Source organism: Macaca fascicularis, chromosome 9, assembly GCF_037993035.2.
Source record: "Macaca fascicularis isolate 582-1 chromosome 9, T2T-MFA8v1.1".
Lineage (NCBI taxonomy): Eukaryota > Metazoa > Chordata > Mammalia > Primates > Cercopithecidae > Macaca > Macaca fascicularis.
The window spans coordinates 23,142,432-23,155,618 of NC_088383.1; the positions used below are offsets into that span (position 1 = coordinate 23,142,432).

Genomic DNA, 13,187 nt, shown 5'->3' on the forward strand with positions numbered 1-13,187 from the left:
AGAACACCTCGCCGATCTGGGGTCGCTTTGTAAAGAGCTCCGACCTCCAGGCGGTGGAGGGACACTCGACGGCGCGCGACGTCCCAGCGGTTCCGTGAGCCTGGCGCGCTGAGAGTCCCTGCAGTCCGAGTCCTCGAGCTCGGGCGTCTTAGCGTTGCGCCCCGCGCAGTGAGCACAGGCACCGCGGCCATGACGTCACGCCCGGGACTGGCCGTTGCCGCAAGACGGCCGCATTCCGGTTCCGGTAGGTTGCCCGGGAGACGCTAGTACACAGAGAAGAGGCTCCCGTCGGAGGCCGAGTCGTCGCCAAGATTGCCCTCTGGGCTGACTCGCAGGCTTAGCTGCTTCCCCGCAGAGCTCAAGGAGGGGAGACCGTGGCGGGGGCGTCATGAGTCAGAGGCAGGTGCTGCAAGGTAGGGCCGGGGTGGGCAGGCGCCTTGACGGGCTGGCAGCTAGGAAACCCGGGTGCGGCGGGGTCCACCGACTCTCTCTCCCGCAGTGTTTGAGCAATATCAGAAGGCCAGGACCCAGTTCGTGCAGATGGTGGCGGAGCTGGCGACCAGACCCCAAAACATCGAGACGCTGCAGAACGCGGGTGAGCCTGGAGCCCGAACCCGCGTCGCCCCCTATCACCGGCCTCGCCCTGCGCATGGAGTCCCCGACGCCTCCGCCCCGCTCCCCTGCCCGTGGAGCTCTTGGGGGAGCCGCAGGGTGGGAACGGGAGTTCGCAAAAGCATCCATTCTTTTCTGCGGGTCTTTGGGGTTCAGGCCGAGAGGGTGAAGCTTCCAGATGGGTGTGGGAGGTACCCGATGTCACTATTTCCGTCTTCATTGCACACAGGCAAGTGTCAGGTTGAAAGTCGAGGCCCTAGGAATTGCCTGGAAGTCATTTTACGTGAATGGGACTCTACCCTAATGAGACCCATTATATCCAAGTGCCATTTTGCGTGTCACCCTGCCTTTGATCACCTTCGACTTCCTCACCGCAAAGCAATTCCAGTGGTTTACACGTGATTTCTCGTCTTGCTTTAGTGAAAAAGGAATGATATGCTTAAATTTTTTCTAAGAAATTCAAAGTAGACAGAGATCAGACTTTGCGAAATCCTTGTGGCGCGTTCATTGTAGTCCTCAGTCCGAACTCTTGCAGATGTGAGAGGGGGAGAGAAAGGGAGAGATCTTCTTATCTCATAACACAAACTGATAAGAGAAAGATGGTTCTTCTTCTTCTTCTTCTTCTTCTTCTTCTTCTTCTTCTTCTTTTTTTTTTTTTTTGGATGATTCTACCATCATCTGAACTGTAAGGTAGCTTTTTATCACTACTGTGTCATGAGAAATCTTCAGTTTATAGGATGTGATCTTTAACACATAATTTTAAAAATTAAGAACATATTGATATTAAGAATACTTAAGGTGTAATGATTACTCTGGGTTTCTTTGAGGGGAATTACTACTGCACCTATGTGATACTTCGTTTTGTCACTAGGATTTTTGACATTCATTCCTTGTGTGTTTTTATTGGGGGGCATGTATTTACAATAAAGTGTATTTTATAATCTAAAAGCATTTTAGTTTGAGATAATTGTAGATTCACAATTGTGAGGGATAATACAGAGTGATCCCGTGTACCCTTTACTCAATTGCCCACAATGGTAACATTTTTCAAAACTGTAGTGCAATATCACAAGGAGGACATTGACATTGATAAAAATTCATTGATCTGATTTAGGTTTCCTCCTTTTAATTGTTCGTGTGTGTGTGTGTTTTGTCCTATAGAATTTTATTCCATATGTATCCACCACCAGCACAGTCAAGATACAGAACACTTTCATAATCACAAGGATCCTCTCTGTTGCTCTTTTATAGCCACACACACCTCCTGCTGTCCCTAACCCTGGGCAAACACTAATCTGTTCTCCATTTCTAAAATTTTGTCATTTCAGAATTGATAATCCTTTGTTCTATAGTTGTTTTATATGGGTTAATTTTCTGTATTCTGTGTGTATGTGTGTGCACTCGTACTCCTCAAGGTACCCAGAACAATACCGGGCACACAGTATTTCATGTACACAGACTAACACAGACTAAGGTATTAGAATATGTTACATTTTAGAAGTGCATTTAAAAGTACATTTTAAAGTGTAAACTTTTAAAGTTTTTTCTCTCAGTCACTCTCAATGGCCTTTGTGAATGGACACTTACTACTTAACAAAGATTTACTTTCTGGACAATATGAATAGGGCCAAACTAAAACTTCAAAATAGCAAAATAATTGCTATTATTTTTAAATTTTAATACTGAGATATTAAAGTATACATTTAAGATATGGAGTATAATGTTTTAGTTAGTAGTGACAGGTTAGCTCCTCCCATAAGAGTGCAATGTAGAGTTCACAATGGAATTTAATCCAAACTGACAGTGTAAGTGGCTTAGATATAAGATTCTACACTTATGGTCTGGCTTAGGAAAGACAAATATGAAAGGAATATAACTTTATGTTTTGAAATTCTCTGCACTTGACTAATATCTGGGTAGCATGCTAAAATGTTTCTTTTCCTGAGGAACTTACTTTTAACATATTTCATGTTATCTAGATTCAATTCAAGCATTCCTTTAGCAATTTTAGAGACAATGAATATTTCAATGTATTTATTCTTTTGATTAAAAAATAACCTGTAAGCTTTGTTATGAAAACTTTTCTTTCTTTCTTTTTTTTTTTCTTTGAGACAGAGTCTTGCTCTGTTGCCAGGCTGGAGTGCAGTGGCATGATCTCGGCTCACTACAACCTCCACCTCCCAGGTTCAAGCGATTTTCCTGCCTCAGCCTCCTGAGTAGCTGGGACCACAGGTGCGCACCACTACGCCCAGCTAATTTTTGTATTTTTAGTAGAGACAGGGTTTCACCATGTTGGCCAGGATGGTCTCGATCTCTTGACCTCATGATCCACCCACCTTGGTCTCCCAAAGTGCTGGGATTACAGGCGTGAGCCACCTTGCCCGGCCGGGCCAGTTTTCTTTCTTAATAGTCAATTAACCATTCAAATGATTTTGTTCTTTTAAAAAATTACAATGGATTTAAAAGTGCTTTAGAATGAGCCTCAGTATGTATAAATCAATTCTACATTGTGATCAACCATTTTTTCAGTCAAATGCCTTCATTTTGGTAGCTTAAGATACCAATGCATTTTACTCCTGACTTTGACATACTGTCTACATATCTAGGAAGATTTTGTTTGTTTTCTCACTTTTCCCTCCAATATGCTAAGTAAATATATATCATGGATCCAAGATAATATAAAAAATATTTTCCATATAGGCATCATGATCAAACCAGTAATTCCCTCATTAAGAATATTTCAAATTATTCTATGTGAAAGGAATATTAAAGGTGAAAATTGTCAGTGGAGTATTTATTTCAAGTCTCTGATCTTTTTTATTGTGTTTTTGATATGCTAATAAGAGAATTTGCCTTATTAAATATGTCCAAAGTAATTGCCAAAGCAGACAAAGTATGTTGCAAGATCTTTTCTTCAGAGTTATTTGCAAAACAGTAAGTTTGATTTCTTTCTTTTTTTGTTTTTTGTTTGTTTGTTTTTGAGACAGGATTTCACTCTGTCGCCCAGACTGGAGTGCAGTGGCACTATCACGGCTCAGTGCAACCTTTGCCTCTCAGGCTCAAGTGATTCTCCTGCCTCAGCCTCCCGAGTAGCTGGGATTATGGGTGTGTGCCACCACGCCTGGCTAATTTTTGTATTTAATTTTTTTTTTTTTTTTTTTTTTTTAGTAGAGAAGGGGTTTCACCATGTTGGCCAGGCTGGTCTTGAACTCCTGACCTCAAATGATCCACCCGCGTCAGCCTCCCAAAATGCTGGGATTACAGGCGTGAGCCACCATGCCTGGGCACTAAGTTTGATTTCTAAGCAAAATTATTACTAGAAAGAACTGTGTACAAAGCATCTATAACCTTGAGGTGTTTTTTTTTTCCTCACTGAGGTTTTATTCCTTCTAAATTAAAAGAACACATATGAACGATTAAAAAGTTTAATGTCTGTTATAAAATTTCTTTATGTACTCTCAAATTCTGTATTCGAACCATTACCTCTTGCAGCTATTTAAAAACAAATTTTGATACTTCCCCGTCTGAATAATTAGTAACACATGACTGTAATAGTAGAGACAATACATTGTTGCTTCTACCAAATGTAAAATTTCAGCAATTGGAAGTGTTTTGTTAGTTATAAAATATAAAAAACATGTTTTGTGGCTTATTGGAATACCAGGCCACTTTTAGTTCTGTTTAGGAGGTCTTTCGAAATACACTAATAAAAGCTCCAAGAAAATGACTTTTAAACTTAGCTGTATAAAATAAACTTTTCCTGAACCAGCTATTTATATAAGTGGGGTAAAGTTTAAAATATTACTCAAAATTTCACATATTACAACCTATAGTAAAACACAGCAAATCAGTAGTTATGAACATTTTCAGAAGAGTAGGAATAAATAAGTTTGTATAACACTTTACATGTGCACCTGTATGAAGCTAATTTTCAGACTGAGTCAATTTAATGGGTTCAGCATTCAAGAAAATAAGTCAAATATGTTGTTGACATAAAGTAATTTTAGATTACATGTATCTGGAGCAGGATAAAAGCTCCAGATTAACTATCTAGTGCCCCTTAATATGCTATGAGAAGGAAAAACCCTGAGTAAGCATTTATCATGTATTTAAGACATACCTTGATATGTACATGTGTTATGATCCTCTTACAAACCTGCTGTTTCAAAGGATATTGAAACAAAAGAAAATTAACAAAGCAACTACAAAAAATTAAACCAATCATGCTATTTAAGTTTGACCTTTTTTTTTTTTTTTTTTTTTTTTTTTGCTATGAAAAGAGTCTTAGCAGTTGTGAATGTGAACGATAATTAACTCAAAACACTAACTTCTTTTTAAAAGATAGGGATAGAGAGGTTTGTTACATATGCTTAAGTGGAAAATATGCCAGGGAACTATACACATTCTGATTTTGTATGCACCAAACAATATGTTCTAAAAACAAAAGCTTAAGTCAGAGTTTTATTCAGTGTTCCAAACCACTGTTCCTACATGGGCATTGATCTGTTTTGTTAGCTAAGCACTGGTACATAGTAGAAAATAATAGTCAGGGTTAGGCTCTCATTGTTTCCTTAGAAAAAAAATGGACAATTAAAAAAAATCCAAGCTGTAGATGAGCCTATAAGAAAGGTGAGGCTTACAAATAGCAAATTTCGTAGGTTAAATTTTACAGATTAAAGTTTTGATATTTTCAAAAGTTTTTGAAGTTATTTAGGTATGCCATAATCCTACTTTACATTTGAATGAGGTTTCAGGACCTTTGCACTTCTGCCTGGAATCTTTCCCTATACTTATTTGACTAACTAATTTCTACTCAGTCTTTATGGCTCTGTTTTGGTGCTGATTCCTCAAGGAAATCTTGCCTGAACCCTCACAGTAAATTAAATCGCTCGATTTATGCTACCCTTGCTCCCAGTATTTCTGTTTTCCCTACTAACCCCACTAACCCCATTATGCTATGCATAAATTCCATGCATAGCAAAATCAAAATGATTAAATAGGATGAAGGAAGGAGTAGCTGAATGAGGAAGAAAAGTTTTTTGAAGTAGTAATTGTTTTCACATCCACAGGTTGGATAATTGTTCTCTTCACAAAGTGAGTTAGGGCCCAAACTGGAACTAGAACTCATTTTTAATACTGCCTCATTTTGTGCTCTTTCTACCTTAACTTGTATGTATTAGTAAACTATTTTATGTGATTCTAGGAATTCCTAATAAACCTTGGTTTTAACTGTTGAAACAAGTGCTGTCTTTAGGTATTTGAGTACCAATGGCCGTCCAATAACTGGGAAATTTGGTGGCTTTGGAGGTCTCCTTGAGGACTATTGTGGGAGTTTGAGTGGAGACCAGATACAGAAGGCTAACTTTAATTGATAAATTCCTGCAGGTTTGAGGGAGTGGGAGTAGTATTTAGTGTTTAAGCTGGCCTCAGAACTCCAGAGGGCCTTTAGGCTTCCTTGGGCTTCTAATTAGAATCTTATCAAACCAGGAGCTCTTTAAATGCACCCAGAGGAAAGTTTGTAATCCACCGGAAGTTGGGAACCAAGGTAGTCCTGCAGAGACTACCTTGGACTGAGACCCTGTCTGCATGAAGTGCAGGCTAGAGGAGAATTTTTCAGAGCCCTGGGCCGTCAGCTGCCTGTGACTCACTGACTGCTCTCCTGGACTTTTGAGAATACCCAGGGGTAGAATACAGTGAAGTGAGAGGCACTTGGTGTTTGTTGATTGATTGATGTGAGTATATACTTAACATTTCTTGCTTTTTAATCATGCTTTGTGTGAAGTACTTTTTGTTCATGGGGGCAGAACTTTGGGATGTCTATTGAGTGGTTGTACTGGCCTTAGGAGAAATTCAGGGCTACATCTTGAGAAAAAATTTGGCCTTGTCTTGTAGTGGGTGGAATGGCCTGTGCGAATACAAATCAGGCCTCCCTAATTTTCAAAGTTAAATCTTGATTTTCCCATATACTCCATGCTTTCTTTCATAAGGATGGCTCAATTTGAAATTTATTGTTTATTCAGTTTCTGTTAAAAGTCTTGCTGAAACAAGTGATACATGTGTGCGCGCGTGTGTATGTGTCTAAATGAAATGATCTCTATTCACTTTTCTAAATATTCTGTGTTCTATACCTGTGTCAAGTTAGAATCACTATTAAAGTATATTCATAGGCTAGATTATATTAGTTTCCCATATAAATGTCTTTGTAGACTTAGTTTAATAATATATCCCCCTTTTTTTAAAAAATTGAGGGATTATTTTAAGAAATAGATGCTTAGATTTTCCAGTAGCTGCTATAAATCTGTGAAGACATTGTCTATCTTGTTAAATTTGTAATATGAAGATATAATTATATATTCAACAAATATTTATGTTTTTGAGATGGAGTTTCACTCTTGTCACCCAGGCTGGAATGCAATGGTGCAATCTCTGCTCACTGCAACCTCCACCTCCCGGGTTCAAGTGATTCTCCTGCCTCAGCCTTCCTAGTAGCTTGGATTACAGGCATGTGCCACCACACCCGGCTAATTTTTGTATTTTTAGTAGAGATGGGGTTTCACCAGTCTGGTCTTGAACTCCTGACCTCAGGTGATCTGCCCGCCTGGGCCTCCCAAAGTGCTGGGATTGCAGGCGTGAGCCACCACACCCGGCAACAAAATATTTATTAAGTATTACATGGTATAGGTATAATATATAATATATAGGTGCTAGATATGAAATCTCAGGAAAAACGTTCCTGCTTATTTTTATTTCACAAAATGTTTTCCTTTTTACTTTTGCTGTCAGGAAACAGTGCTCTGTTCAGAACTCAGTTACAGCAGCTATCTTTAACCTACATTTCTGATAAAATATCAGTTCTCCTCCCCACTACATAGGGGAGATGGTACTGTGTACGTACCTTTGTATACATATATTAATATTTTGGAGTAAACTATTTCAAATATTTTAGAGTAGTGAAGTGTGAGTAAAATAAAACATTAATTCTATCTAAAGATAGATTTTTCAAACTGATTGCTTTCCATACATTTTCTCTTGACATGTTACCCATGAAAACTCTTGGAGCAGATAATCCTGTTAGTACTGTCCTGTTTATTCTCTCTGCTGCCCCATTCCTGATTTCAGTCTTCTGCAAACAGATGGATGTAATTAGGTATTTACTGTAAAAGAGAAAACACATTAGTAAAAGAAGACAGGACTAATTCAACATTGGCAGCTTTCTAAAAAGACTTTCAAATTAAAATAGAGTTTTGTCTACATGATATGGGGTGATTTTAGGTGAGGAAACAGTTTGAATGATCCACTTGAGTTCCTTAAAGCTTTATGAATTTATGTTAATAGTGCTATGTACGTACCTGACTTCTTGTATCTAAAAAGAAAATAACTGTGAACACAATATTACCGATTTTGCTTTTATTTTAACTAAAATTTACCAGAAAAGAGATAAAATTGCACATTAATTTTCACAGCTGGTTTATTCATTATTCAATTAACATTTATTGAGTGTCCAAGTGCCAGATGGATGTTTAGATGCTGACCCTGCAAAAATAGGAGGCATAGTCCCTGTGCTTAAGTGGCTTATTTGCTAATGGAGAGACATATAAATAGATTATTGTTTATTCGAAGGGCACCTTACTCAAGATTTGGGAATGAGGGATATCGTTCAAGGGGGACATCTAGGAGGAGGTATCTAATCACACAGATACTGTGCTGAATTTCCTGCGAGTTAGCCAGATGAAATGGCATTCAGGTAGAGGGACCATTATGTGTAAAGGCACGAAGACAAGAGAAAAGGTTGTGCCGATGGAAAAGGCCGATGTTTAGTATGACTGGAGCTCAGGATAATAGGGCAAGGAGAGGAGAGTCAGTCATGGTTGGAGAAGAAACAAGCCTAATTATGAAGGGCCTCATATGAAGTTTAGATTTCTCCTGAAATTGATGGAAAGCCATTGAAGTGTTTTAATTGGGAGAATCATGGGATCCACTTTGTGTTTTAGAAAGGCAATTTTAGCAGTGTTTTGGAGAGTAGATAGGAGGGGGTTAAATCAGGATCAGGAGAGTGGGTGCTCATTTTTGCTATAGCAGTCATGTTGGATAAGACATATTAAAGAGGTAACATCTGCAGGACTCGGTGACTCAGGAGTAGGGGTTGGGGCAGGTAAGGTGAGAGATTACTTCAAGATGACTCCTGGACTTCTGGTTGCTTGGACACATTAGCACCATTCATCTGTAGAGAAAGGATGCAAAGAGCAGAGAGAAATGGTGATTTTACTCTTCAGTGGTTGAAGCGTGTCTGGGATATCCATGCGTCAGTGACTATGGTGATGTACAGTGCTAGAGCTCAGGAGAGAGATAGCTGGAAAGAAAGATTTGGATATGTGGAACTAACACGTTCATTTGAAAAGTATAGTAAAAGCCCATTTTATATTTCCTCATGTAATTGTAAATATGTTAAGTTCCAGTCATTTTATCTAGAGTATAATGCAAATCCAACTTTGCATAGCTTTCATGTTCTAAATCTCACTCAGTTGAGAATCTCACAGACAGATAGTGATGGCTGGGACCTAATCAAGAGACAGCTGGCCAGGCGCGGTGGCTCACGCCTGTAATCCCAGCATTTTGGGAGGCCAAGGTGAGTGGATCACCTGAGGTTAGGAGTTCGAGACCAGCCTGGCCACCGTGGTAAAACCCCATCTCTACTAAAAATACAAAAATTAGCCAGATGTGGTTGGCGCGTATAATCCCAGCTACTCGGGAGGCTGAGGCACCTGGGAGGCGGAGGTTGTAGTGAGTTGAGATCGTGCCACTGCACTCCAGCCTGGGTGACAGAGTAAGACTCCATCTCGAAAAAAAAAAAGAAAAGAGTCAGACAGTTGCACTGAAAAAATGAATTAAATTTTGGTTTCATACAGTACCAATGGAAGACAGTTATGATTAATGCTAATGGTAGAAATAATATGAATTCAACAGACTATACCCTTTGGTATACGTTCCAAACCTGGCTCATAGGCCAGTTTTTCTTGGCAAATGGGCTGTAATAGACAGCAGGGAGGAGAAACGGGAGAGCATAGACTCGAGCCATGAAGAGCATCTACCTCACTGGATTGTAATGTGGGTTACATGGGTTACTATTTGTAAATTTCTTAGAGAGGTACCTGGTACATGGGAAATGCTATATAAGTGTTTGCTAAATAAGTGAATAAATTTATGATGTGCTGGTCCCCATCCCATCTTCCTCTCAGCCTTTCCCACTCAAAATGATATATCAGGTATGGTAGTCCTTTCCTCGCAAACAACTGAATCAACACTGAATCACCAAACAAAACTTGGAAGATACTATAGCTAATGAGAATAAATTTCAAAGGAGAAAATAGATTATTCTTGCTCATAATAGTTTCTTGAATTATTTACTATTACAATTGAATTCTATGTAAAAAGGCCATACTTTTTGTGATTCACTCTGACACTTTAAATAAATTATAGGACTTTTTGTGTGTTATAAGGGATAATGCCCTAAATCACAATTGACTTTATATCTGAAGAAGTATTTCAAGAAAACAAGGCAAATAGATATGTGATACCAAAATCTGTGATTTCTTAATCAAATGCAGAAACAATGGCCAGAGGTAGATAATCAATAAAGGCTGGAAGAAACCAAATCAAGGCCTGAAAATTCTTATTCTAAAAACAGGCAGGGGAGGAACACAAATAATTTTAAGTAAAAAATGACCAGTGAAGGAAATGAGATCATGTTATACAATTCATCAGTGTTGTGAAACTTGGTTCAGTAAAAATTGTCATATAAATATCATAATTTGTTATAGAAATATTTAAAAATGTATTAGAGTAAGGTTGGTGAGTATAATTAGACTTACACTGTAACAGGAGAATATGTAATGGTTGTAGTAGTAAAATCAAAGTGGATGAAGGTTTCTAGGTCCATTACCACAAGTGTTGGGCTAGCTGTATATTGAGAACAAATTACAAATTACCTATGCTAGGTCACTTGAAGAATAGAAAAGAAGTTTAAAACATAAGCTCTGGCCTAGAGAGGTTTATTATTTTACTCGGGATATAAGACATTTATTCACACAAACTGGAGAACCATATAACATGCTGTGTCAAGGATGGCTGCTGTGCTGTGCTTTGCACAACTTCAGGGGTGCCATTTATATCAATCTATGTGAATGGCATTCCTTGGATTTGTGCAGTGCACATCCTGCACAGCTATACATGGTGGACCTGGAATTATTCAAAGTTTTCATTTTTATTAATTTCCCTGAGAGTAAGTGGGGCAAACAGTAAAGCTCCCCAGTGACTTTCCATTCCCCTTAAAATAAAATCAGAAAATCTTAGTTGGGCCTACAGCCAAATTTGATCTGACCCCAAGTAAACCTCCTAGCTGCCTCACTCCTCCCATTTTATGTTTCAAGCCAGTATGAATTTATGGAGGCTTCTTCAACAGTGGGCAACAACCGTACATCCTTTGACCAAAGCAGAAACTTGGAAATACCACTGATTCCTTTCCAATAATCAGTTTGTCTTCTGAATATCTCCTTAGACCTTTCACTTTCACCTTTCCTTTTGCCATTACCATTCTCCAGGCTATCTTCATATCTGGCTCGGTAGCTATGATAGTTTCCTAAGTGGTCTTCCCTGCCTCTCATCTTGTCCCTTGTCATCCTTTTTCCCCACTGTAATCAGAGTGATCCTTCTTTACAAACTGTGATTTTGATCCTGTTACTGCACTGACATCAATGTTCAGATAAAGTTCAAAATACTTAAAATAGTTTATTGGATACTTCAGGACTTTTGTCTCTATTTATCTCTTAGCCTTCTTTCTCCAGCTTCCTGTCTCCCTTCTTGCACTATAGTCACACTGCATTCTCAGTTTTGTCAACGTATCAAACTGTTTTTGCTCTTTGTTTATATAGTTCCTTCTGGGTGCGATACTCTTCGATCCTTCCTCTCTCCATCCCCTCCAAGTTTTTCAGCAGGGAGGTAAAGTCTGCCTGAGAGCCTTCAGATCTCATCTTCAGTGTCATTTCCCCTGTGTTGCTTTCCCATGGGGAATTATTTCTTAAGTTATTTACTATTACAGTTGAATTCTATGTAAAAAGGCCATACTTTTTGTGATTCATTCTGACACTTTAAATAAATTACAGGACTTTTTGTGTATTATAAGGGATAACACCCTAAATCACAATTGACTTTATGTCTGAAGAAGTATTTCAAGAAAACAAGGCAAATAGATATGTGATACCAAAATCTGTGATTTCTTAATCAAATGCAGGAACAATGGCCAGAGGTATATAATCAACAAAGGCTGGAAGAAACCAAATCAACCAATTCAAGAATTCCCCAGGGGCCATTGAATTTTTAATAGTTTTTCATTACAATGGATGGTATTAATTAATGAGTCATTCACTAATAATAAAATTATGTTGATGAAAATATAGTAAATTTAGGGAACTGATTTCTTTAGCATTTTTATTTATCAAGCACTTGATGGTGTTTATTTTGTTCTAATCTTCCTAGCACCTTAGAAATTTTTTTTTTTTTTTTTTGAGACGGAGTCTTGCTCTGTCACTCAGGCTGGAGTGCAGTGGCCGGATCTCAGCTCACTGCAAGCTCCGCCTCCCGGGTTCACGCCATTCTCCTGCCTCAGCCTCCAGAGTAGCAGGGACTATAGGCGCCCGCCACCTCGCCCGGCTAGTTTTTTGTATTTTTTAGTAGAGATGGGGTTTCACTGTGTTAGCCAGGATGGTCTCGATCTCCTGACCTCGTGATCCACCCGTCTCGGCCTCCCAAAGTGCTGGGATTACAGGCTTGAGCCACTGCGCCCGGCCTAGAAATTTTATCTAATTCTTACAATAACTGTGTGAGTAGTCCTAGAATTTGAGGGAACTGAGGCACAGAGATGTTAAGTAGTCTTGCCAAGATCCCTCAGCTAAGAAGTGGCAGAGTCCAGATTTAAACCTAATTAGTTTTCCTCTAGATTAATGCTTTTAACCACCTTACTCTGTTGTCTCTCAACATGGGCAGTCATGTAAGCTTCCTTCTGTTTGTAAAGCATGAAGTTTCTATTATATTCTTTCTTATTGGACCCCAGAAAGAATGCCTGAGTCAGATGGTAATATTGACAGTGAAAGGTGAATCCTTTACTGTGTAATTGGTTAATTTTGTGCAAAAATCACTTGTTGTAAAACTTGAATGAACTGTAGTAGCAGTTTCATAGTAAGTGGTTGCATAGAATGTAGCTTTAGATTAAAATGAAGCATATTATTGGAATTTGAATTTTTAAAGCTTTGTAAAATTTATAGTAACAAATATCTAACATATTTTATAACTTTATGATTGGTTTTTTTTGAGATGGAGTCTCATTCACTCTGTCACCCAGGTTGGAGTGCAGTGGCACCATCTCTGCCCACTGCAACCTCCACCTCCCTGGTTCAAGTGATTCTCCTGCCTCAGCCTCCCGAAGTGCTGGGATTAAAGGTATGAGCCACAGCACCCAGCTGGGTGTGGAGTTTCTGTTAGGGATAATGAAAAAGTTCTGGACATGGATAGTGGTGGTGGTT

The 13,187-nt window shown here is 38.9% G+C and overlaps 1 protein-coding gene across 7 annotated transcripts in view; it reads left to right on the forward strand.

Moving 5' to 3' along the window:
- Positions 1-265: 265 nt before the first annotated feature.
- Positions 266-13,187, forward strand: part of SPAG6 (sperm associated antigen 6) — a 66,048-nt gene continuing 53,126 nt past the window's right edge. For 4 of the 7 annotated variants that reach the window (XM_045399680.2, XM_005564791.4, XM_065520409.1 and 1 more), the window contains exons 1-2: positions 266-413; positions 500-595. In XM_045399680.2, the coding sequence (XP_045255615.1) occupies positions 389-413; positions 500-595 (121 nt within the window). In that variant the 5' untranslated portion in view covers positions 266-388. The remainder of the gene's footprint in view (positions 414-499; positions 596-13,187) is intronic. The other 3 variants (XM_045399682.2, XM_074001185.1, XM_074001186.1) reach the window with 1 other exon arrangement.